Source organism: Carcharodon carcharias, chromosome 6 (genome assembly GCF_017639515.1).
Source record: "Carcharodon carcharias isolate sCarCar2 chromosome 6, sCarCar2.pri, whole genome shotgun sequence".
Taxonomy (NCBI): Eukaryota; Metazoa; Chordata; class Chondrichthyes; order Lamniformes; family Lamnidae; genus Carcharodon; species Carcharodon carcharias.
Genome location: NC_054472.1, coordinates 155666745 through 155688467, shown reverse-complemented (window position 1 = coordinate 155688467; position 21723 = coordinate 155666745). Strand labels below are relative to the sequence as shown.

Genomic DNA, 21723 nt, shown 5'->3' with positions numbered 1-21723 from the left:
TAACTCTAACAGATGTGCTGCCTCTGCTGTGCAGGTGAATGTTTATGGATTTGGAGCTGACAGCTTTGGAAATTGGCACCATTACTGGGAGAAGAATGCTGGCGCAGGAGCCTTCAGAGGGACAGGAGTTCATAATGGAGATTTCGAAGCCAATGTCACTAAGTTGCTTGCCAGTGTTGGTAAAATCAATTTCTTTAAAGGCATTTGATCCTGAAAGACTGTAAGAGCTCCAGACAAAGATTATACATATTGTAAATGTCTTAAGCTTTATTGAGTTGATGAATGGTTCAACTAGGAAATTTAGGACTGCTTTGGAAACTCAGAAGATCAGCTCCTAATCATCTATAATTATGCAAATGAAAAGTCAAATTGTTTCTACTCTCTTCCAATAATGTGCCTTAATTCCAATCTTAGAAAAACATGCCTTACTGAAACACTGAATTTTTTGTCCCTAATTTGACAGATCTTTGATCTGTCTGAGTGCGTTTCTGAATCCAGGCTAATTCATACCAAATTATCATCAGTCTCACACTGTGCACCTACATTGATCACTGACTCGGCTGGAACCAACCTAGACTCATTTTGTGTCTCCCTAATTTTAGTCTGAAGAACATTTCTCCAGTTAGGGAGCGAGTTGGGGGCGGAGAGAATTTATCTGTCGTGCACTGTATTAAAATATTATCTATAGGAATCGTCAGTTTGAGTTCAGCAGGTGTGATCATCTAGTCAGATTTCCATAAGGGCCTGGCTTCATCCAGGTTACTGTCACAAGCGAGACTGGCACAGCCAATAACCCTTGGTAAACTCATTAATATTCAAAAGATTCTTGGAACATGAACAAATGAGTTTTTAGAGAGGAGAAGCTGGGCAATTTACTGAATTAGTGAAGGCTTTAAATGGATTATGAGGATTCAAGAATGCTAACTGACAATGGAGTTGATTGAATTTCTTCCTACAATGCCATGTTATATTAAAAAAAGATAATCTTTACTTTATAAAGGGGCTGACGTCAGAAGTGGTGTTGTCAGCACGACACTCAATACAACACTAATTTAGCTAAAGTCGCTATTCTATTTTACATCCAATGCAATAAGCCACCTCCGCCATCAAAATAAAATGTTCAATTGTTCTTCATTTTCACTAAACCCCATGGACCTTTGAGTCCCATTATATTAGCACCCTGAAAGAACACTGATCCAGTTATGATATTAACCAACAAGGTACTTAATTGGAATTAGAATTTATACAGAATTATATTTATTTGGGACGATGGGGATATATTGGTTATCTTTCCCTGTCATATTCTGTTCGCAAGTATGAAATGAATTGGTCAAACAACCTGTTTCCATTCAGATTGATGGTTGAGTGTGTATATGCATGGTGGGATATATAGCCAGGAAAATAAGAGATTCAATCCCCATGCTGACCTCGTCTCAGGCGACATTCTGGTTGCTACTGTTGGCGTTGGTGGATCTGAGTATGAATAATTCATCCAAGGTTCCTGCTCCTGGTCATTAAACCACTGGAAAGAGGGCTCATGTGGCTGTTGGCTGAAGATAGGAACATAGGAACAGGAGTAGGCCATTCAGCCCATTCTACCATTCAGCACGATCATGGCTGATCATCCACTTCAATGCCTTTTTCCTACACTATCCCATATCTCTTATCTCATTGGTATTTAGAATTCTGTCATGTACTGGAAAATTAATTGGAAAGAAGTGACTTTGGTGGTGTCTTAGCGAGATCTATGGCTGGGGCCTTAACTATTCAACATATATATTACTTGGATAACACAGTAGAGAGCCACATATCCAATTTGGCTGATGACACAAAAAATTGGTGGTAAGTACTGTGGCGAAAGCTTAAAATTATAGAAGCCAGTGATAGATTAAGTGAGTGGGAAAAACTGCAGATGGATTTCAATAAATAATTACAAGGTTAACCATTTTGGATGCAATAGAATAGATCAGAACATTATGTCAATAGCAAAAAGCTAGGAACAGAGCAGGGCAAAAAGATTTAGGGATCCATGTACATTGATCATTAAAATGTAGTAGTCAGGGGCATTAAAAAAAGGGTAAGGAATGTTGGATTTGGAGAAAGGGTCATTAGGCTGTGATGTCCCCCACCTCACCCCACCACCATGATCGAAGTAGCTTGTCTGCACTTGCTATTGAGGCTCACACATGAAGAATGGCTATTTGAATCCTGTGAAAACCACACTCCAAAAGTCACCACACCTCTCCTGAAAAATTGTCACTTGACTGTTCCACCAACATACTGATCAGTCTTTCTCTCTTGCTGATAGATAGTAATGTGGGAGCTGTCTAAATAATCATATCAGACATTTAGTAAAACTGAAATTGAGGCAGGGGAATGTTCCACACCGACAGAATGAAGGTTGAAAAACACTACCTCTTAGACTGAAACCTGAACTCCTGAAAAGAGACAAATCCAAGTGATAATTTGAAGAGACCAAATTGCCTCAAACAGGTTGTACAACGCGCTCAATGACTGGTGTTGTAGAGCAACAGCTAACCAGAGAGGGGAAGGAATGTATTAATGTATCACAGTTTTAGCAGCCATTGTGCAGTTATGTAAGTAGCTAAGCTAAAGTACTAAAAAAAACCATTGAGGATGGTTAAGTTCAAATTGATGGACATCAGTGATTTTGTGTTTGTGTGTCTGTGTATACATGAAGTATAAAAATGTTTATTTACTGTATATTAGCTCATCTCAGGAATGGCAAGTACATAACAATGGGCCTCAGTTAAAATGAACTGTTCTCACATTATTGTGAGGTCAGCACATTTATGCATTGGATTAGCAGATACATGGAGAGTATTATTACTGGCCCCTCACTGTCACTTGAGAAGTGCGTTAGGGGGCAGATGATACCTTTGGAACTCTGCCCCAGCATATGTCATATAATGGAAGATGAACATTGCAGTCAGGATATAAGGGATAAATCCAGCCATCCCACTCCTCCTTAAAGGGCTCCCCCTTGCAAGGCGCCCACTCCATGGGAGTCCAAATCAAATTTAGGTCTACAGCAATGTTGGCCTTGTTTTCCAAACTTATCTCCTCTCCAATGGGTGTCATGAGGAGTTTGGAGTTAGCCCTATGGACCTAGGAAGTGGAAAGTTATTAACTGTATGTAACAAAATTAATTGTTAAAATGGAAGGGTGTTGCCAGCTTATTAGTTCTTGAGTAAATATAGGGCTCTTTTGATGCACAAAATTTTTTCAATGAAATGTATGTTGCTGCTAACCAGCTAACAACATGACTTTAGTGGTTCCAATTATTAGTACTGAATTGAAGGCTTTTAAGGAATATCTTTCCAGCCTAAACTAATGCTAAATTAAAAGCTAAATACTGCGGATGCTAGAGATCGGAAATAAAAACGGAAAAACTAACACGAAGTTTGTTGAAGGGACCTTTTGCCTCAAGGGTCCAGATTTTTGAAGAGTTGGAAAAGTTGAAGGGGGATAAAGTTCTGAATTCTCGTTTGCATAGTTCCCAACTGTTTTAAAATCTCAAAATAGTCACGTGAAAGTGGAATTAGATTATCTGTGATCCAGGTATCATCTTGGACTCCTACCTGGTCTTAGTTTCTTTAGATAATAAGTCTGGTCTAAGTGAATGTGATACTTAATTTAAGACCAAAGCAGCTAACTCTCTGCATGGCTCACTTAGTAAATGGGCTGTAGCACTGAGCTGTACAGACCATGACAGCTCCATCTTTTATCTTTGTTCTGTGCTGAAAAAAGATGATCTCAGCAGTACGGTGGCAGACACACTGCCCCTCAGGCAGATAAAGGATCAGTAAGGGTTCTGATTGTAATCAATGTCCAGTTAGACCCTGCTGCAATTAACTGAAGTACTGTACGCCACCGGCAATGAAGTAAGTAGCCTGCTGACAAGCATATGAAAAATATGAGTGAGTCACTGTACAACAATTGACTATCTATGGAGATGTACCCTAGTAAGAGTCATTGGGCTCATTTTGACTTTGGATGATGGTGTAGGACAGGTGATATCAGTTCAGCCACCCATCACTTCTCCTGATTTTCATTTCCACTGAAGTCAACGGAAGAGAAATTTGGGTCATTTGTGTAATGGGAGGCTGAAACTATAACGTCTGTTATATAACTCAGTTCAAATTTGCCCCAGTGCCTTTTGTGGGAGGAAAATGGGAAAGTATAGCTTGTATTTTATCGTTGTGTTTATTTTACTTGTGTGATAGGTGAATAGGATGATAATTTTAAAGAAGTACTTCTGAAATCATGTGATGTATTGGAAAAATAATTGTGCCTTTTGGTTAATTTGATGCCTTTCTATGGCAATGCTAGATGCAAAATTGTAGATGTAAGCTTTAAAATTAGGAGGTTGGAGGGAAAAAAGGAGAGATGAAGAATACAAAATTTCATTTTCTTTAAGACCCCTCTTGAAAATTATTTTTCTACTCTTTAATCCTTGCCTTGGGTTTCCTCTTACTCTTCCCCACCAGTAAGTTTGAAAAATGCTGCTCTGAAATTGGTCCTTGAGACCCGGCTGGGAGTAAAAAACTGGCCAGCCAGCCTACAGAAATGCCTATAACCCCCACCCTGGTGTGGAAGTGTTCTCACGGTACCATCAGTGTGAGCTGCCCCTTCCCTGGCAGAGCATTTCATTGCAAGTTTGAAACTGAGTCATACTGACTAGAAAGGTCCTATATTGAATGTCCATGTCCACAGCACTGTTGTTTACTAATGACTGAATAATCCAAATTTAGTTTCAATTATTTGAGAATGTTATTGTACTTCACATTTCCACCCGCACATGATTAAGATCATTGGTTTACACTGACATTTGAAATCGAATTCCACCTGAATTATGAGATAATGAGATGTTCAGGAATGTTTTGGGAGTCAAAATATGAAAACCGTAGATCAATGTCATAGAGTCAGAGAACAGTTGAGTCTGTGTCAGCTGTCTGTAAGAGCAATTCGGCTAGTCCCACCACACACCACCCCCACCCCCACCCCACTGTCTTTCCCTATAACCCTGCAAATATTTTGTCTTCATGCTCATCCAATTTCCCTTTGAAGGATATGATTGAATCTGCCTCTGCCCCATTCTCAGCCAGTATATTCCAGATTCCAACCACTCGCTGCATAATTTTTTTTCCCTCATGTCCCCATTGGTTATTTTGACATTCACCTTAAATCTGTGCCCTCTGAGTCTCAACCCTTCTGGCAATGGGATCAGTTTCCCTATACTCCATCCAGACCCCTCATGATCTTGAACAGCACTATCAAATCTCCTCTCAACCTTCCCTTCTCAATGGAGAATAGCCTCAGCTTTGCCCATCTATCCACGTAACTGAAGTCCTTCTACCCTGGAAGTATTCTCATAAATCATTTTTGCATCCTCTCTTAAACCTTCACATTCTTCCTAAAGTGTGGTACCCAGTATTGGACACAATAAGCCAGTTGAGGGCAAATTAGTATTTTTTAATGATTCACCATTACTTCCTTGTTTTTGTACTCTATGCCTTTATATATAAAGCCCAGGATCCCATATGTCTTTTTTATACACTCTTTCAACCGGTCCAGCCACTTTCAATGATTTTTGCACCTATACCCCGAGGTGTCTCAATAACTGCACTCCTTTAGATTGCACCATTTAGTTTATATTGCCTCACCTCATTCTTCTTACCAAAATGTATCATTTCACATTTCTCTGCATTAAATATCATTTGCCACCTGTCCGCCCATTCACTCAGCCTGTCTATGTCCCCTTGAAGTCTATCACTATCCTCCCCACAGTCCACAACACTTTCATGCTTTGGGTCATCTAATTTTTGAAGTTATACCCTGAGTGCCTTTGAATGAGGGACTTCCCCTCCACTGCCCGTCATTGGGTTAATAATAATTAATTGCCCACTTAGGAGCTTCAATTGGCGTTGGGGCAGGAAGGTTGTCCTCGATCGAGCCTTTCCACCATAGGCTTAATTGGCATGGAGGCAGGAAGGCGGTGAGGTCCTGCCTGCCACACTCCTGCCAAATTAAATGCCCTCCCTGCCACCAAACTTGCCACAGGGAAGGGCATGAAATTTTGTCCATATCTGAATTACCTTCTCTTTCATTATGATTTGGCAGTATTTCCTTCCTTGTAAAAACAGATGCCGAGTATTGATTTGGTACTTCAGCCATGCCCTTTGCCTGCATATGTAGATCCTCTAATTGGCCCCACCCCTCCTCTTACTACCCTTTTTATTATTGATATGTCTTTAGAAGACTCCTCTGCTTGTTTGTGCTGAGCTCAGGCAGTCAAGCACTAGCGAGCATTACAACTGGTCTCAGTCCCTCAGAGTGAAACGAAGTTCAGTGGATGCCATTACTGTCAGATCTAGGACTGTATTGGGCTCCACCACCACTCCGTCACTTGGTTGGCTGGCTGGCACTCATTGTCAAGGCTGACATGTGAACAATAACCACTTAAGCATGAGAAGCAACTGTCTGTATGTAACTCCAGTGTGGTTGCTGCTTAACTGCCCTCTCAGTGGTTTGCTAAACTACTTCAGTTCAAGCAGGAGGCCTATACCACCACTTCCTCAGGGCAACCAGCAATGGAAAATAAATGCCAGCCTTACCAGCAACACCCATACCCTGAGAATGAACACAGGAAAGAGAAGCTCTCCTACTTTCTTCCATCCTCTGAGTAAATCATCTCTCAAACTGGAACTTGCTGTTGGGTCTTTTAAGAAAATCTGTATACATATTTTCTATGGACATTTTACAGGATAACAATGTTTTAAAGTTAATAGATGGATAAGTGAATGTTTCAATTTGTAGCAGTTTAGGTCCACTAAATGAATTTTATTTCTATCAGTGATAGAGATAGTGATCAGTGATTATGCTGTTAAATTACTGAAATTCTACCTGTATTTAATAATCCATTATTAATACTGGTGGTGGGTGCAATACTTATCAAGCGGCAATTTTGTATTTGTTTTTAGAGTTCATTGTTTGACTTAAATGGGCAGTATATTGATTAAAGGACAGGAATCAGGTTAAGTTAATATATCTTATGATTGTCCCTTTATACTTGCAGTTTGCTCTAAATAACTTCTTATTAATCTTCCTTATGTTTTGAAAATGCTGCTTCGAAGCAGCCCATGAGCAACCATTTGACAAAGAGCTGTTCCTTTTCCCGTGACATCATGAGCTATGGGCAATGCTCAGGGAAGATCTCAAACATAAATAAGGATACATTCCACCCAGGATGTCAGCTTGTAACTTGTGTTCAACCACAGGTGGAAACCGGCATGCTCAGTATTGCACTAAGCTGGGGAAGAAGAACAAAAATTAAAATCAACCAGAATTACTGGTCCTGGTCACTGTCCAGTGAACCTGCACTGCTAGAGGATGAGCACAAGGAAGGAGCTAAGCTTTGATCACCACCCAATGAGTGTACAAATGCTGGCTGTTTAGGTTCCTGGACTCCAAGGTCCTGGAAATGTGCTGCTGCCAGTGTGTACCCCTGTCTTCAGCAAAGGGGGGCAGTAGGGGGAAAGCCCGAGAGTAACTGGTCAGGGGTGGGCTGAGTGTAAACACTGGAGGTAATTTTCCGAGCACGTGGCAGCGACAGGGAATCTTGTCCACCAGCAATTTGTGTTGCAAAATCATGGGAATGCTGCCTGTGACTTTCTACACATATTTAGTGATGGACTCTCCAATTCCCCACCCAATGTATGGGTATAAGTGGTGAGTGTGGGCAACGTGCCAATGATTTCTGAGTTATACCATAACTGGGAAGAGCATTACCTGAAAAATTATCATCAGTCAACACAGCATTCCTATTTTAAAAATATGTATATGCCGATTATTTCCCAGTCTGTATTTAATGCCCGATCATTTGATTGTTATCTGATTCGAAATTCAAATTAAGCTTGTTTTTTCCTTATATCTTGCCAAGTGCTGCCCTCATATTGCCAATGAAAATGAATCATTTCTTACACTTTAATTTATTATGCAATATATTTATGAATAGATTTCTGACTGTGGGGTACAATTAATTTCATTAAATATGTTGTGGAAGGATTGTAAATTGTATTTTTTTTTTGCCTCTAGAACTCTTGCTTTACTTTCCTTGTTTCAGGGAGGCTCCTCCCAGAGGCCATGTTTACAACCAGCTCAATACATCACCAGTCTACAGTTCTAATAATGCATTACTGATTCTACTACTACTGTGGTATTGCCCATGGTGAGTCAAAGGAGAGACTATTACATGAATCTCCCATGGCTTTGCACATCTGAAGATATGGGCTTGAAAATCCATGACGAGTGCAAGTGATATGGAGCAAAGGCAGGTCATTCAAATTGAGATTCGGAACAGCCATCATATAATTGGAACAGGATCAAAGGGGCTGAATAGCTTACCATACCTCGGTCCACAGAATTCACCACTGGCCCCATCAACAAGTGTACTAGAGGAGCAGGTCATTTTGGAACTTAGAGATTGGTATGTCCACATGTAGATAAGATCAGAAAGCTGTGTAGCCTGACCCGCCTGACTTCGTGGGCAGAATTTTACAGACCCCTGCTGGTGGGTTTGCAGGCAGGAAGGCCCATAAAATTCCCTAGGTTGGCTTCCCACCCACCTTCCTGCCAGTGCTCAAACTATCCACAATTTTACAAGGGAGTGAGAAAGGCATGGGCAACCTGCCCGCCCTCGCCCCAATTGAGCTCCTTTAAGTGTTTGCTAAGGGCCACTTCCCCCACCAGCTTCAATTTTGAGGCTGGCGGGTGGATGTCAGGGACACGAGGGGAGCTCGGCAGGTTAGGCTACTCAGGCCTCAGATGAGAAAATGGTGGAGGCTTCCTTCATTGATCTTTTCCAGATCAGGCCATCCCTCCACGAGGACTGCCACCACACGCCCCAGCCCCAGTACTCCATCCTCCCATGGCCTCTCCATCAAGACGCCGCTTCCATCCACACCACAACATTACCCCCCCCCCCCACCCCACCTCCTGCCGCACCCCTCCTCTGCACTTGCCTCCATCCTGGCTCCTGTTGGGCTGGAGAAACCCCGCCACCTGTTAAATTCTGGCCGCTGTGTCAGGAGTTTTTTTTAAATTGTGCCCCAGATCCTAGCCTGGATCCTCTAAGGTGTCCCATTTTCGTCAAGAATCAGTAAAATAATGAAGCATACCTGTGCTGACATGATAACAAGCCCCCATTCCTACTAAGCTGACAATCCCATCTCTGGCTCCTATGTAAGCTGACATGAAAAGTTATCCGTCTCCTCAGTTACTGTCTCCCTTCCTTTCACCCCTCCGCATACAAACATGGCCCAAACTCTCAGCATTGAAAAAAATTCTGCGTTACTTCCGCCCTCGTGTGACAGTGTTGCATGAGCTGGGACATGACAATGAATTTTTTTTAAAAATTTTATTAAACTTTAAAAACCTTCATGAAACCTCATCCCGCCCGTGGATGAGGTTTCATGATAAATGCGAAGGCCACCTGGGCTCGTCGTCTGCCCGCCAGCCTTAAGGTTCGACAGGCAGCTAAGTTAATTATTTTAGTTAGTTTTTAAGTAATGGGCCTTTGATAGTTCGGCGGGCGCCCGGCTGACTCCGGTGCTCGCCCGCCGAACTGAAGATCTGAACGACGCGCAGTGATGTCGGACGCACACACGACGTCACCGCACGTCATTTTACAGATCGGCGAGCTGGCCCCCCCCCCCCCCCCCCCCCCCCGCCGCCGCACGCCAGCCTGAAGATTCTGGTCCATGTTTTTGCTCACTCACCCAACATGTCTATATCCCTTTGCAGCTTCTTTGCTTCCTCCTCATCGCTAACTTTCCCGGTTAACTTTGTATCATCAGCAAACTTGGAAATATTACACTCAGTACATTTATCTAAGTCATGATTACAGATTTGTAAATGGCTGAGCTCCAAATACTGAGCCTTGCAGTACCCACTAAAAACAGCCCACCAACACGAAAATGTCCTGTTGATTCCTGTTCATGTTTCCATCCGTTAACCAGTCCTCAAGACATGCTAACATACTACCCCATCCCATGTGTCTGCTCTGTTTTATCATGTTATGATTTTCTAAGTGTTACCACGTTCCTAATAGTTTCCAGTATTGTTGCCTACTACTGATGTTGGGCTAACTGGCCTATGGTTTCCCATCTTCTCTCTTCCTTCTACTTTAAATAGCACGGACTTTGTTTGCTATCTTCCAATCCTTGAGAGCTATTCTGGAATCTAAGGAATTCTGGAAGATCAAAATCAATGCATTTACTGTGTCTGTGGCTACTTCTTGTAAAACCTGAGGATGCAGGTCATCAGGTGTAGAGGATTTGTTACCACTTCACGGAATCATAGAATGGTTACAACACAAAATGAGGTTGTTTAACCCATTGAGGCCATGCTCTCTGCGACAGCAATTTTGAGAGTCCCATTCCCCTGTCCTATCCCCAGTGACCTGCAATTTTTTCCCTTGAATGATAATTTATTCAGCCTCGACCCATTAGTTTCATTAATTTGCCTAGTACTATTTATTATGCTGATTTCTTTAAGTTCCTCATTCTCACTAGACCCTTGGTTCCCAACTATTTAGAGTCAAAGACCCAGATTTTTGTCCGCGGTTTGGGTTTGCAGAGTCAGGAGAAGTCCCTAGAATTTGGTCAGGGGCAGGGGGTGGTGAGGTGAAACAGGACTTGGAGCAGGCGACCCCAGAACAACTGCACAGTTTGTCGGTTGAGGAGGTGGGCTGGTGCAAGGCCTGCCTCTGTGCCCAGGCACTGTGTTTAAATAAATGAATAATAATGAAACAAAAAACATTACTCCAGCCCTCACCCCGGACACACACCCTATGCCCCATCCCTGTCAACCCATGCCCCCACCCACCGCATACCCCATGCCAACTTAAGGCCCCTCTACCCACCCTATTGTCCCATACCTCCTATACCAGCTTAGTGCCAACTCATGCTGACCTATGCTTCTCACTCACCCTTTGCCCTTACCCCCTCTTTGCCAACTCACTTAGTACCCTTGGACAGCTTTAATGCTTTCTGGACAGGTTTGACAACTGGACAGCTTCTTACTGTTTCCTTGACAGCTGGACAGTTCCAATGATAGCTGGACAGCTGTTTGACAGATTGACAGTTCTGATGATTTTGTGTATAAAGAGTGCATAATGATGGTCACTTTTAACAATCCCAGGTATCCCAGGACCCTATCCAAAAGGGTATCTTACCCCTTCAAAGGAGTACCCTGGCTATCCAAACAAATCCACCAAGTTCAGACCTCCTATCTGTTTCATTCTGCACACTCTGGATTCCACACTCCTATTCTTCCAAAATCCCACTTCAGTGGAGGCAGCTGGTGATTTAAATGGCCAGCTGCTTCTGTAAAACATGCATGTGCAAACCTGAACCTGACTCCAGTCCCACTTCCATGAAGATGGGAAACGCCAGGTTCAGGGCTAGAATTTTCAGCCATTTCTGGGATTTTTGCCCTCAATCATGGTGAAAATCTGAGCCATAGGGCAGAATCTGCATCCTGTGGTCACACACTATCTGGACGTTCATGGAGTGGAATCCCTTCCTGTTGACGAAGGTACCCGGCTGACCCGCTGGCACCTTGATGGCCACATGTGTACGGTTGATTGCACCCTGGACGCGGGGGAGCCCAGCAAATGCTGCGAAGCCTCTGGCTCATTCAGCCAGGCTGGCCTCGTCCATACGGTAAAGAATAAATATCAGTACCCACCTGAACAGAGCTTCTGTCACCTGCTTCACGCAACTGTGGACAGCTGATTGGGAGACTCCACAAAAATCTCCCATTGAGCTGGAAAGAGCTAGAGGCATAGAAGTTGAGAGCCACTGTGACCTTTAGAGCCACTGGCATGGGGTGTCCATACAGTTGGAGCTTATCTCAGGCCCAATCATCTGGCAAATGGAGGTCATGGTCTCCCTTAAGAGGCAGAGCCTCCATCGGCATTGCACCTCAGGCATATTGAGGTAGCTGCATTGCCGCCTGTAAACACTGGCAGCAGGATAGTGGCATCCTTTGCGGCCCTTTACACCTTTGACCACCGTCTGGCCCTGCGCCCTTTGTGCCTGTGCCTCCTCCTGCAGGTCCCTCCCCTGGAAGCTGCATTGGGACGCTTGACCTCTCCCTTCTGCCCTCTCTCCCTCCTCAGAGGAGGTGCCACCAGCGGAAACCACAATGCCCTTTACCAGGTTAACAGAAGGCTGTCTGATACTTGGAAGGGTCCACATGGTCTGAATCCTCCGGGGGTCTTGCAGACACCAGTAAGCACTGAAATGAAGCCTGGAAATTCTAACAATGAAACCCCAAACAGAGATGAAGTTGTCAACTACCATCAAGCAACCAGAAACAAACTACCTTCAAAACTCCTCACTACTCACACTGGTAATGCTGCTGATCCTTTTTATCCCGCCCTTGGATGAAGTTTTTGAAATTATCGGCTGGCTGTCTGCCTGTTTTGCCCTTGCGACGAGCATGACATAGCATGGGTAACATAAAATCTAACTTAATTGCCTTTTTAATAGTCTTAACTGGCCTTGTAATTGATGGCAGACGTGGCTCCAACTCGTGTTCACGCCCGCCAACTGTAATATCACGAGTGCACGATGATGTCGGGACGCTCACGCAATGTCATCATGTGCTATTTTACACTCAATTGGGCCAGGCCCACGCCCGCCCACTCAGCGTAAATTTCTGCCCAGAGAGTAATTTAGGGCACAGAAGGAGGTCATTTGGCCCATCCAGTCTATGCCAGCCCTCTCTGGAAAATCCAGTCGTTCCATTTGACTATTCAATCTCTGTAGCCCACAGGTCAAATTCCTTCCATCCAATTTTATTTTGAAATCATTGATTGTTTGTGCATCCACCATCCTTGTGGGCAACAGTTCCAGGTCATTGCTACTCTCTGTGTAAAAGGTTCTTCCTCCCATTCCAACTGCACCTCTTGCCCAAAACCTGAAATCTATGTCCCATAGTCCTTGTACTAATGGGAACAATTTTTCATTGTCTACCTTCAAGCCTGTCATATCTGTATACCTCTATCAAATCACCCATCCCTGGAATCGCTCTGCTAAATCTCTTCTGCACCCTCTGGATGACCCTCATGCCACCCAAAAGCCAGGCAATGACCATCTACTGAGTTCCTCAGGGTTGTGTCCTATAGGCCCAGCCATCATCAGCTGCTTTATCAATGACCTGCCCTCCGTCATAAGGTCAGAAGGGGGCATGTTCGCTAATGATTGCCCAATGTTCAGCATTAATCGCGACTCAGATACTGAAGCAGTCTGTGTCCATACACAGCAAGACTTGGGGCGGATTCATCCAGATTTGCACCAAGTGTGGCAGTGGGCAGGTAAAATAATGTTTTACCTGCCAGCCACAATGGCGGGTTTTCCTGCAGTATCATCCCAAACCTTCCGCATTAGTTATGCATTCCCGGGAAACACACCGTTTCAATGGCGGGAGGGCTCTCACTCATGGACCAAGCCACCACCTCGCTGCTTCATCATGCTGGGCGCCATATTTAAATGCCAGTTGCACACACACATCTCTGTGCTTCCAGCCCATGACTACTGCAGGGGAGATGTCCATGAAAGGCAAAAAGAATGCAGCCCTCCAGGTTTAGTAACACATCACTGGAATGCCTTTTGGGTGCCATGGAGGCCTGCTACGATGTCCTCTACCCCTGCTCTGGCCGCAGGATGGGCAGTGGCATGACCAGCCAGGCTTGGGAGGTGGTGACAGTGGTGATTAGTGCCAATGCTGCACAGAAGAGGTTGACCATCCAATACAGATAGAGGATGAATGATTTCATTTGTGCAGATAGGCTATGGCAACAATCTCATCACTCTAAACTGAAATTGGCAGTTCTGAAGTGGAGCAGACTCGACGGGCCGAATGGCCTAATTTCTGCAAGTCTTATGGTCTTATAGTCTTATGGATACACTCAACCCCATCACACATTCACTGGCATCTCACTCACTGCCAGCTCAAGTGACACCACCACCCATTCTCACACACATATCCTCACATGTCCAAATGGCCTCATCTCCTCTGGAGACTGCCTGCTGAGTCCTCACCATGTTGAGGCCACTTGCACAGATCAACATGTACTCCCACACACACCCTGAGTTACCCACTTTCCCCAGTACAGCCCTCGTCCTGCTGCCTCTTCCCTTGCCTGTGGCCACTTTTTCCCCTTCGCCCAGCAAACCTAGCCCTGCAGCTATTGAAAAGCTACCCACATATGGTGATTTGGTAGGGAGAGACCTGCTGTGAGCCTCCCTAAAAGCGATGTGATGTCTGTGAATCCTGGCGCTGATGACAGTGCTGTGTTTTCCAGCCGACGTGGGCAGATGATCCAGCAGGCTGGCTTAATAATGATATGCAGATGTATTACAACGAGGTTCCCGAATTCTGATGGCGGGAAACCCAGCCCGCCATCGACGGGCTGAGCGGACAATCGCAAATGGCTTCATGCCGTCATGAAACCAATAATGCCATTTTGTCTGCTCATGCCACTGATCACACCCGACTTACGGACAGTATCCATGCTTGGGCTGACATGGGCCAAGTAACATTCGCGCCAGACAAGTGCCAGGCAATGACTATCTCCAACAAGAGAGAATCCAACCATTGCCCCTTGACAGTCAATGGCATCACCATCGTACAATCCCCCACTATCAACATCCTGGAGGTCACCATTGACGAAGAGGCTTGGAATTCTGCTATGAGTAACTCACCTCCTGACTCCCCAAAGCCTGTCCACCATCTACAAGGTATAAGTCAGGAGTGTGATAGAGTATTCTCCACTTGCCTGGATGACTGCAGCTCCAACAACACTCAAGAAGCTTGACACCATCCAGGACAAAGCAGCCCACTTGATTGGTACCCCATCCACCACCTTAAACATTCACTCCCTCTACCACCGACGCAGTAGTGTGTACCATCTACAAGATGCACTGCAGCAATGCAGAGGGATCTGGGTGTCCTAGTGCATGAATTACAAAAGGCTAGTATGCAGGTACAGCAAATAATAAGGAAAGATAATAGAATGTTATTGTTTACTGTGAGGAGAATTGAACATAAAAGTAGGGAAGTTATGCTTCAGTTATACATGACACAGATGAGACCACACCTGAAGTATTGTGCACCCTTATTTAAGGAAGGGTCTAATTACATTAGAAGAGTTCAGAGAAGGTTAACTAAACTCATACCCAAATGAGCAGGTTATCTTATGAGGAAAGGTTGGACAAGCTAGGCTTGTATCCACTGGAGTTTAGAAGAGTAAGAGGCAACTTGATTGAAACATATAAGAGCCTGAGGGGTCTACAGGATGGATGTGGAGAGAATCTTAAACAAAAACAGAATTACCTGGAAAAACTCAGCAGGTCTGGCAGCATCGGCGGAGAAGAAAAGAGTTGACGTTTCGAGTCCTCATGACCCTTTGACAGAACTTGAGTTTGAGTCCAAGAAAGAGTTGAAATATAAGCTGGTTTAAGGTGTGTGTGTCGGGGGGCGGGGGGGGTGGGGGGGGGGTGGGGTGTTGGGGTGGGGGGGGGTGGGGGGGTGGCCGGAGAACGAGAGAGAGAAGTGGAGGGGGTTGGTGTGGTTGTAGGGACAAACAAGCAGTGATAGAAGCAGATCATCAAAAGATGTCACCAACAATGGAACAAAAGAACACATAGGTGTTAAAGTTGGTGATATTATCTAAATGAATGTGCTAATTAAGAATGGATGGTAGGGCACTCAAGGTATAGCTCTAGTGGGGTGGGGAGAGCATAAAAGATTTTAAAATATTTCCATTATTTTTAATTATTTTAAAATCTTTTATTCTCTCCCCACCCCCACTAGAGCTATACCTTGAGTGCCCTACCGTCCATTCTTAATTAGCACATTCGTTTAGATAATGTCACCAACTTTAACACCTATGTGTTCTTTTGTTCCATTGTTGGTGACATCTTTTGATGATCTGCTTCTATCACTGCTTGTTTGTCCCTACAACCACACCAACCCCCTCCACTTCTCTCTCTCTCTCTCTTCACCCCCCCCCCCTCCCAACCCCCACACACACACACACACACACCTTAAACCAGCTTATATTTCAACTCTTTCTTGGACTCGAACTCAAGTTCTGTCGAAGGGTCATGAGGACTCGAAACGTCAACTCTTTTCTTCTCCGCCGATGCTGCCAGACCTGCTGAGTTTTTCCAGGTAATTCTGTTTTTGTTTTGGATTTCCAGCATCCGCAGTTTTTTTGTTTTTATCTCTGTGGAGAGAATCTTTCCTCTTGTGGGAACATCTGAAACTATGTGTCACTGTTTAAAATAAGGAGTCGCACATTTAAAACAAAGATGTGGAGAATTTTTTTTCTCTCGGGAGTTTTGAGTCTTTGAAACTCTCTGCCTTAAAAACATTCAAAGACTCTGCTTTCACTGCCTTTTGAGGAAGAGCTATATAGATTCTTGGTAAACAAGGGATGAAAGGTTATCGGGGTTAGGTGGGAGGTTACAATCAGAATGGCCATGATCTTATTGAATGGCGGAGCAGGCTTGAGAGCCAAATGGCCGACTCCTGCTCCTAATTCGTATGTAACTCACCAAGGCTCCTTCAACAGTATTTTCCAAACACGTGACCTTTACCATCTGGAAGGACAAGGGCAGCAGATGCATGGGAACACCACCATCTTCAAGTGACCTCCAAGCCAAACACCGTCCTGGCTTGGAACTATATCGCCATTCCTTCATTGAAGCTAGGTCAAAATCCTGAAATATCCTTCCTAACAGAACTGTGGGTGTTCCTACTCCACATGGACTGCAGCATTTCAAGCTCACCACTACTTTCTCAAGTGCAATTAGGCATGGCAATAAATGTTGCTCTAGGCAGCAATGTCCACAATTTTTTTCCATGACTATTGTTTCTAAAACTTTACCCACTATTGATGTTAAACTAATGGACCTAAGGAAGTTACTAGGACTGTTCTTACATCCTTTATTAAATAAGGGCCTCGCATTTGCCACTCTCCAATCCTCTGACACCACTCCATATCCAGGGAAGATTGGAAAATTATGGTAGGTCCTTCCATGATCTCCACTCCCACTTCCTTCAGCAATGTGGGATGCAAGCCACCTGAACCAAGTGACTTGCCAGCCTTACTGGAAAGTCGCCCCTCTCAATTTTTACCCAATCCATTGTTTCTGCTAACTTCACTTCTACCAATATTTTGTTAGATTCCACCTCCTTGGTAAACAAAGTACTCATTAAGTGTTCTAGCTTTGTCCTATGCTTTTAAACATATGTCACCTTTTTTGTCCTCATAGGATCCACTCCACCTCCTACTACCACTTGCTATTTATTTTCTGTAGAAGATTTTGGGATTTCCTTTTATGTTGACTGCCATTCTATTTTTGTGTTCTCTCTTTACTAGTCTTATTTTCCTCCTCACTTTCCCTCTCAACCTATTGTACTTGACCTGGTTCTCACTTAAGAATTCATCTGACATGCATCAGACACCCTCCTTTTTGTTTTATCATAATCTCTATCTCCCTCATCATCAAAAGAGCCCTTTTTTTGGTTTGACTACTTTTTGCCTTTGTTGGAATGTATCTTGGACGTGAAGCATCTCTTCCTTAAAGATCACCCCTTGTTCTGTTAGATTTCCCTGTCAATTTCCGGTCCTATTTTACCCTGGCTAGATCCCTTATCATTGCATTGAAATTAGTCCCCTTCCAATAAAGACATTTTACTTTATATCATTCCTTACTTTTCTCCATTACAAATCTAATCTTTATGATACACTCTTTCCCAAATGTTTCCCCATGGACACCAGGCCTGCATTTCTTAGCACCAGATCCAGCAAAGTCATTTTTTATTCATTCACGGGATGTGGGCTTCGCTGGCTGGGCCAGCATTTATTCCCCATCCCTAGTTGCCCTTGAGAAGGTGGTGAGCTGCATTCTTGAACCTCTGCAATCCCTGTGGTGTAGGTACACCCACAGTGCTGTTAGGAAGGGAGTTCCAGGATTTTGACCCAGCGACAGTGAAGGAACGGTGATATATTTCCTAGTCAGGATGATGAGTGACTTGGAGGGGGACTTCTAGGTAGTAGTGTTCCCATGTACCTGCTGCCCTTGCACTTCTAGATGGTAATAGCTGTGGGTTTGGAAGGTGCTGTTTAAGAAGGCTCAATGAATTCCTGCAGTGCATCGTGTATGTGGTACACACTGCTGCTACTGTGCGTCGGTGGTGGAGGGAGTGAATGTTTGTGGAAGTGGTGCCAATCAAGTAAACTGTTTTGCCCTGGATGGTGTCAAGCTTCTTGAGTGTTGTGGGAACTGCACTTATCCAGGCAAATGGGCAGTATCCCATCACACTCTTGACTTGTGCCTTGTAGTTTGTGTAGGTGGCTTTGGAAGTCAGGAAGTGGGTTACTCATCACACAATTCCTAGCCTCTGACCTGCTCTTGTAGCCCCAGTATTTATATGGCTAGCCCAGTTCAGTTTCTGGTCAATGATAACCCCCAGGATGTTAATAGTGGGGGATTCAGTGATGCTAATGCCATCAAACATCAAGGGGCGATGGTTGGATTCTCTCTTGTTGGAGATGGTCATTGCCTGGCATTTGCGTGGTGCGAATGTTACTTGCCACTTGTCAGCCCAAGTCTGGATATTTTCCAGGTCTTGCTGCATTTTGACATGGACTGCTTCAGTGTCTGAGGAGTCGCAAATGGTGCTGAACATTGTGCAATCATCAGCGAACATTCCCACTTCTGACCTTATGATGGAAGGATGAAGTAGCTGAAGATGGTTGGGCCAAAGTCACAACTCTGAGGAACTCCTGCAGTGATGTCCTGTAGCTAAGATGTCTGATCTCCAACAACCACAACCATCTTTCTAAGTGCTAAGTATGACTCCAACCAGCAGAGAGTTTTCCCCCTGAGTCCCATTGACTCCAGCTTTTCAAGGGTTCTTTGATGTCACACTTGGTCAAATGCAGCTTTGATGTCAAGGGTAGTCACTCTCACCTCACCTCGGAAGTTCAACTCTTTTGTCCATGATTGAGTTAAGGCTGTAATGAGGTCAGAAGCTGAGTGGCCCTGGCAGAACCCAAATTGGGCGTCTGTGAGCAGGTTATTGCTAAGCAAGTGCCGCGTGATAGCGCTGTTGATGACCCCTTCCATTACTTTACTGATGATCGAGAGTAGGCTGATTGGGTGGTAATTGGCTGGGTTAGATTTGTCCTTCTTTTTCTGTACAGGACATACCTGGGCAATTTTCCACACTGCTGGGTAGATGCCAGTGTTGTAGCTGTACTGGAACAGCTTGGCTAGGGGCTCAGCAAGTTCTAGAGCACAAGTCTTCAGTACTATTGCTGGGATATTGTCAGGGTCCATAGCCTTTGCAGTATATAGTGCCTTTAGCCATTTCTTGATATCACCTGGAGTGAATCGAATTGGCTGGAGACTGGCATTTGTGTTGCTGGGGACCACCAGAGGAGGCCAAGATGGATCATCCACTCGACACTTCTGGCTGAAGATTGTAGCAAATGCTTCAGCCTTATCTTTTGCACTGATGTGCTGGGCTCCTCCATCATTGAGAATGGAGATAGAAGTGGAGCCTCTTCCTCCAGTGATTTGTTTAATTGTCCACCAGCATTTATGGCTGGATGTGGCAGGACTGCAGAGCTTAGATCTTATCCGTTGGTTGTGGGATTCGCTTAGCTCTGTCTATCACTTGCTGCTTATGCTGTTTAGTATGCAAGTAGTCTTGTGTTATAGCATCACCAGGATGACACCTCATTTTTAGGTATGCCTGGTGCTGCTCCTATCATGTTCTCCTGCACCCTTCATTGAACCAGGGTTGATTCCCTGGCTTGATGGTGATGGTAGAATGGGGGATATGCCGAACCATGATGTCACAGATTGTGTCTGAGTACAATTCTGCTGCTGCTGATGACCCACAGTGCCTCATGAATTCCCAGTTTTGAGTTACTAGGTCTTTTTGAAATCTATCCATTTAGCATGGTGGTAGTGCCACACAACACGATGGAGGGTATCCTCAATGTGAAGGCAGGACATCGTCTTCATGACAACTGTGCGGTGGTCACTCCTACTGATACTGTCATGGACAGATGCATCTGTGGCAGGCAAGTTGGTGAGGATGAGGACAAGTATGATTTTCCTTTCTGTTGGTTCCCTCACCAGCTGCTGCAGACCCAGTCTAGCAGTTATGTCCTTTAGGACTCAACCAGCTCGGTCAGTAGTGGTGCTACCGAGCCACTCTTGGTGATGGACATTGAAGACCCCCGCCCAGAGTACATCCTATACCCTTGCCACCCTCAGTGTTTCCTCTAAGTGCTGTTCAACCTGGAGGAGCACAGATTCATCAACTGAGGGAGGGCGGTACGTGGTAATCAGCAGGAGGTTTCCCTGCCCATTTTTGATCTAATGTCATGAGACTTCATGGCGTCCGGAGTTGATGTTGAGGACTCCCAGGGCAACTCCCTCCCGACTGTATACCACTGTACCGCCACCTCTGTCCTGCTGGTGGCACAGGACATGCCGGGATGGTGGTAGTGATGTCTGGGACATTATCTGTAAGATATGATTCCATGAGGATGACTATGTCAGGCTGTTGCCTGACTAGTCTGTGAGACAGCTCTCCCAATTTTGGCACCAGCCCTCCAGACATTAGTTAGGAGGACTTTGCAGGATCGACAGGGCTGAGATTGCCATTGTCATTTCCGATGCCTAGGTCGATGCTGGGTGGTCTGCCTGGTTTTATTTGTAGTGGTTTGATAAAACTGAGTGGCTTGTTAGTGGGTCTGGAATCACATGACAGATTTCCTTCCCTAGAGGGGCGTTAGTGAACCAAGTGGGTCTCTACAATAATCGACAATGGTTCCATGGTCATCATTAGATTTTTAATTCCAGACTTTTATTGAATTGAAATTCTATCATCTGCCATGGCCGGGTTCCAAGGTGCCCAGAGCATTACCCTGGGTCTCTGGATTATAGTCTAGCGACAATACCACTAAACCATCACCTCCCAGTAGAGAACATAATGATCAAGGAAGTTCTTCTGAATGCATTTCAGAAATTTCTTACCCTTTACTCCAACATTATTCATCGCTGTGAAGCAGTCTGGGAAGAGTGTCCTGCAGTCAGCATCGCTGTGAAGCCGTCTGGGAAGAGTATCTTGCAGTCAGCATCACAGTGTGCACTGGAGTGCTGCTTTGGGAGTTCGGTGAGGTGGGAATGTGGTGATCCTTTGAGTACCGTGAGTACAGTTGGGTGAGTATTTACTACTTCTGTTGCTTATAGTTTTTAAGGTCTTATTTTGTGGTTCATTGTTTATAAGGGCTATATTCTGTAACAATGAGAAGCAGGGAAGAAGGGCCCTAGAGTAATTGATTTTATTTGATATTAAGTGTCTTCCAAAAGGTTTTATTTAATTTAAAGGGGTAAGTCATGGCAGGAGAGCTCAAAGTCATGGTGTGCTCCCCCTGCTCTATGTGGGAAGCCAGGAACATTTCCAGTGCCCGGGACCAGCATGTCTGCAGGAAGTGTCTCCAGCTGCAGCTCCTGGAAGCCCGGGACACTGTGGAGCATCTGCGAGGCACAGAGTATTTTGGATAGCACGGTGGTCACAATGCAAGCTAAGAGTCCACAG

General features: G+C 44.6%; 1 protein-coding gene across 5 annotated transcripts in view; it reads left to right on the top strand.

Moving 5' to 3' along the window:
* The window catches only part of LOC121278953 (CMP-N-acetylneuraminate-beta-galactosamide-alpha-2,3-sialyltransferase 1-like), a 99459-nt gene extending 91370 nt beyond the window's left edge, over positions 1 to 8089 (top strand). For 2 of the 5 annotated variants that reach the window (XM_041189562.1, XM_041189558.1), the window contains one exon: positions 35 to 8089. In XM_041189562.1, the coding sequence (XP_041045496.1) occupies positions 35 to 208 (174 nt within the window). In that variant the 3' untranslated portion in view covers positions 209 to 8089. Of the gene's footprint in view, positions 1 to 12 lie in introns of all 5 variants that reach the window. The other 3 variants (XM_041189561.1, XM_041189563.1, XM_041189565.1) reach the window with 3 other exon arrangements.
* Positions 8090 to 21723: the final 13634 nt, after the last annotated feature.